A 5,169-nucleotide genomic window follows, 5' to 3' on the forward strand; every position below is an offset into this window, starting at 1 on the left:
AATAATGCCCTGAGATAGAAAGTTATACCAAAGGAAGCAGAAAAGTGCCACAGAGATAGAAAATTGCAGACATCTACTTCTATATATTATAGTGCGACGAGGGGCATTTTGAGCCAAAAAAATCCCTATGAAATTACATGAATACCCTTATTTGTTTGAAAATTACGTGCTTTGCCATACCCGTTGTTAATTAGATATGCTCCCTGCCTCTTGAGTTTCGCCTCTTCAGTTCCGCTGCTTGTGTGTATAATATGTACTGAAATTTTTTCCGCAGCTAAATATCAGAGTCTCAAACCCAATTAGAAAGGTAATCTTCTCTCCTTTCCAATCTATCTTAGTGACGTGTATCTATATCTATGTATATATCTTTAGGACCCGATGTTTGTTCAATTATTTCTCATTTGAAATCTTGCGAAATGGCCCTAAAGGTTAAAATTCGTAGTGGTATATGCGGATTTTCTTTATGAAAATAATTTTGTTGTTTTGAGAATGTTGTGGTCACTGGTGAGCGTAAATGTAAATAATTCAAAAATATAGTTGTTGTGAAAGGACTTTAGCTGAGTTGAATTTGAAGGTTTTGTTAGATAAAGTTTAAGTTTTTAGAATTGGTATGTAAGATCAGGTAGTCAATATCTTTGTATTGTTTAATTGATTGATCTAATCTGTATTTTTACTTCTTCAAATATAATGATCTAAGTATTTCCACAGGATAGGGGTTGAATGCTATACTATTGATTGTACTAGAATGCTGCTGCTTTGTTTGCATCTGATTGGTAAAAAGAATATAAGTTTATAGAGGAAAAAAAAGGGCGAGGATAAGAAAATTGAATATGGAGATGTGGCTTTGGGGTTTGATTTAATAGGGGGAAGAGCTAAACTTTGCCTAAAAGATACATAGAGCGACAAGAAGTCTTAGTGGCAAGGAGATGATGATCTTCTGCGTAGACAAAGTTGATCTCAAGGATTTGATGTTCAGTTGGAGAAGCACTTGAACAGGTTCCTTCAATCAATACTATAAAGCTCTGGTACTGTATATAGGGTAACTTATGAGGAAACAGACGTTGCAGGTAACAGATGTTACATTTCAAGAATCTATTTGTGATTTTTTTTGGTTATCTAACTTGTGTTTTATTACCATTCTCACATTCTCTTTGTGATATGTTTTAGCTACTCTAATACTATTGGATCCATCAGTTCTCTTTTTTAGAGAATTGGCTTTCATTGTGGTTGAGACAAATTGAAACTAGCTATTGTTTTGTACGATTACTTTTTGTGCCTTTTTATTTATTTATCTGAAAGATCTCACCAAACTTCGTCATTCTTATATCATAGTGAAGCTGCTGGATTGGAGAGAGGACGGGAATGCCAATAGTGCAGAAACTGCAGCTGTGATGTCATCATATTTAGAGAAGGATCAATTACACTTAACATACGGTAAATCTAATTTTCACCTGCTCGGTTACACTCAGAAGTGATAATATATATAAATTATGATATTAGACTTCAGCTTTCATGGCATTGATTCATTATGTATTACTGCTATTCCCAAATTAATTTTTATTTTAAAATAAAAGCTGAATTAAACGGCAAACTGTAGAGCAGGGAGTGGTAGGGATAGCAAGTACCACAGGAGTCACAGTGGTACAAAAGATCAGTATAGGCTGGAGGTCGTTAATTGATATCACATACTGGATAAGCCATTAAGATTTAAGATTAACCAAGACACTTGTTTGGGCCAAAATAAATCACCTAAGACTAATAGTAATCAGGAAGGATCAAAATGATTATCCAATTGAAGGTAGATTGAAACAACCAATATTTTCCATTAATAACGTATAAAAAATGTATGCCTGATCAAAATTGGAGATCCTTGCTTCTGCTCCATTTGTGTGGGTTCCATTTGTTGAAGTAATTTTTCCGAATATTGCTAATTATTATAAAATTCCGGGCTCCGCAGAAACTTTGCCAATTAAAACAGTAAATAGACAGTGTTCATCCGATCTGCAGCTATCAAAGCTGGATTTTATGACATTGGTAGCGTGACATTTTATTTTATATCTTTATTGGTGCCTATGATGTAAACCTTTATATTTTCGAACATCTCTGAATGTTATGATTTGAATAGGGATTGGTGTTGGGTTAGAATCCATGACAATAAACTCCATGCGTTGGGATGGAACAGTCAATTCAAGGGTGAAATATATATTTCTCTCAAATTTGTGTTATTTTAAAATGTGCAGTTCACTAAAAACCAGTCCTGTTAAATTCACTAGGTGGCGCAAAACTGTCTTCTACCAATGGCTGTTGCAAGTCGTGATGGAGTTACAAGATTGGATCAGGATCAAGCTGCAGTTGTTTTCTGGATCTGACTGTTCAACATTACAGTAATATTTCTATTATGTTACCTCTTTTTTTTATGTACTTCATTAGGTTGATTTACACAAGAAGGCTTCGGCGGCTGCTGCTGCTGCTTTAGGAAGGTTTAAGGATGAGATAGTACATGTACACACCAAAGTGATCCTCTTCAATTGTAGTTTCCGCAACTGCATAGTACTTTCTGCATCGCAGTTTATATAAATTTGTGGTTTTCACTATATGCTTTGTTTTAATAGATCGTGGACATAAAAAATAGGGATGAAAAACCTGTTACAATCTCTGTGGATGATGTGATTCGGGCAAACATAGATGTGGCAGATCTTGGGAACTAAAGCCCTCATTTAAGAAAGACGGGACGACGACTGCTGGTAACTAGGGGAGAGCATTTGGTTTGGTTAACCGGTAACCGAACTGAATAACTGAAGAAATGAAACAACTAGATGAAGGTATATTTATTTATTATTTGATTATTTTTGCACTGCTCACCTTTATATTTATTAAGAATATTTAGTGGTATTTCCTTTTTTCAGCACTAGAGAAAATGAACATGGATGCAAGTTCTGCAGCAGCTTCAGCGACTGGAACAAGTCATCCACCGTAAGTATTTAATTTGTTTTTGTTTTTTCTGATTACTTGTAATCTGGATACAAATGATTATGTGAAGCTGTGATATATTCTGTCTTTCTGACCCTTCAAACTACTTATTCCTTGGCCACTGTTAGCACTTGCAGTTTGAAGCTATATGATGCAGTAGATTAGATGGGTACTCTGAAAAATATATAAGACTGTATCATTAGTTTGGTTAATCAATCTACACTTCACTGCTATGTTTTCTCAGTTTTACACTTTTTATTTTCTGTATCTTTTTTTGTTTACTGTAATTGTTAGAGGTCTTTGGGAGGTAATTGTGCTGTACATATTAAGTTTGAGTTGGCATTTCAAAATTATCTGCCCAGGCTGCATAAGTTGTACAATAATTATTTGATCGAGCTTGCAGTTTGAAGCTGCATGATATTGTTTGAACAAAGTAGAGGTACTTCTGGTATATGGTTCTCTAACCTTATGCCTTGGGTCGTTTTATTGTTTCTGTATTGGTAGCCATGTTAATCCGTCCTGAGAAGGTCATGTTCTTGTTTTGCTGCTGGATAGCTTTCTCTCTTTCAAGTTGAGAATAAGCATAATTGAGTATCTGGCCATGAGTTTGAACTTGCTTTTCTTTGGGAATCATTTGGATTCATTTTCTTTCCATCAGAAATAGCATCCTGTTGCTGAGAGGCACTTGCAGTTGTATAGTTCTGAACTAGTGATTGATCATCGTCCACTTCAATTCTAGAAAATTCAGGATGCTTGATACTTTTTAAATTCAGTTGTTATTAATTGTACATGGACAGAAGAGCTTCTCTTTTTTGTTTACTGGAAATGATACAGAGTCGTGGATTCCATTTGTTTTACGGTTTTTCTATGGTGTGCCCATGGGCACACAATAAGCACTAACTCCTATGATTTTGATGCATTTTTATTGGTCATCTAATCATAAATAAGGATGGCCCCCCTGCATTTACACCAAAGTCCACCAACTAAAATCCACCAAACTCATCAAATTTAGTGTATATATAATGTGTGCCCATGGGCACACACTAGACAAACCCTGCACAATATTGTTGGCTAAGTTCAATCTTCCCATCCCTGCAATTGTTCAGGCCATTAGTGTTTTAAAAAGACTTGACATGTTTCTTCGGATAGTATCAGTCAGGCACTCAGTCGCATAACCATGCACCATCACTCCATAAGTTGTAAATGATTTAAGTTAAGTTACTGTATGATCTGAGCTTGCCATGTAGTTATCGGTCCACCACTTAAATACATATATATGTTATTGTATTCCTTTGTCATTTTGCAGCAGCACCAGTCAGAGAGGAGCGCCAATAGCTTGTATGTCTCCATCCAGTCAAAGACTCCAAGCATTCAGCAATCAGGGCACTTCTGCAGTCAGCCATAAGCCATTAGCATTAGCAATTAACACTTAATATTAACACTCAGCAAGATACAAGACTGTGCAACTGTGATGCCAAGATGTATTTAAACTTTCTGATTCAGTAATCGTATTCATGACTTGTAAAGTAATTTGTATTCATGACTTGTAAAGTAATTTCTGTGTTTGTTTCTGTAATTCAAGATTTGGTCAAATTTCGGTTTTGAACTTCGGTTTTCGGTAAGAATCGAAATATGAATTTCGGTTCGGTTTTAAAACCGAATTAATTTCGGTTTGGTGTTCGGTTGCATTTTTGTTCTATTTCGGTTTTGGTTAACTGAATTTAAATTCGGTTCGGTTCGGTTTTTACAGAATGCCTAGCCCAACTAAGAATCTTAAACATGACCTATTTTTGGAATATTAATTTATGTCACTACTCATCAATTCATCAATGATATTATATAGGAAATTCTAGCCAGGTAAGTGTGTTGCAGAGAAGTACTGCTATGCAGAAAGAATTACCAGTTCTTGAGTATTTAGGTATGTTTCTCTTTGTTTAGTTCTTGACTAACAAATTTTACAAGGTCTGTTGGGCTATAAGTTATTCATATTTACATGAAATGTATCCGCACCAAAATCTGACTATATGTATGTGTTATACAATATATGCACATACCTAATTTGATGCTAAAGTAGAGTTGTTTTTTTGACACTCTTTACAAATATCGGCAATATGGTGACATGAATTGATGATCCCTCTTTGCAAATAGTTTCATACAGGAGAAGGTTGACACAAAACTAATATACAATCGAAATGAACA

General features: G+C 35.1%; 1 protein-coding gene across 7 annotated transcripts; it reads left to right on the forward strand.

Moving 5' to 3' along the window:
- Positions 1-200: 200 nt before the first annotated feature.
- Positions 201-4,639, forward strand: LOC135149250 (3-ketoacyl-CoA thiolase 2, peroxisomal-like). 7 transcript variants are annotated; one of them, XM_064084376.1, is made up of 9 exons: positions 201-307; positions 709-1,067; positions 1,333-1,434; positions 2,126-2,193; positions 2,274-2,351; positions 2,431-2,514; positions 2,613-2,822; positions 2,907-2,973; positions 4,277-4,639. In XM_064084376.1, the coding sequence occupies exons 3-7, from the start codon at positions 1,392-1,394 to the stop codon at positions 2,706-2,708; spliced, it is 369 nt and encodes a 122-aa protein (XP_063940446.1). In that variant the 5' UTR covers positions 201-307; positions 709-1,067; positions 1,333-1,391; the 3' UTR covers positions 2,709-2,822; positions 2,907-2,973; positions 4,277-4,639. The 7 variants fall into 7 exon arrangements, 4 of the variants coding, with proteins under 4 accessions (XP_063940446.1, XP_063940448.1, XP_063940447.1 ...); XM_064084378.1 differs by having other exon boundaries at positions 2,613-2,778; XM_064084377.1 differs by lacking the exon at positions 4,277-4,639 and adding an exon at positions 3,099-4,270.
- The last annotated feature ends 530 nt before the right edge of the window (positions 4,640-5,169 follow it).

The sequence above is a fragment of the Daucus carota genome, chromosome 9 (assembly GCF_001625215.2).
Source record: "Daucus carota subsp. sativus chromosome 9, DH1 v3.0, whole genome shotgun sequence".
Taxonomy (NCBI): domain Eukaryota; kingdom Viridiplantae; phylum Streptophyta; class Magnoliopsida; order Apiales; family Apiaceae; genus Daucus; species Daucus carota.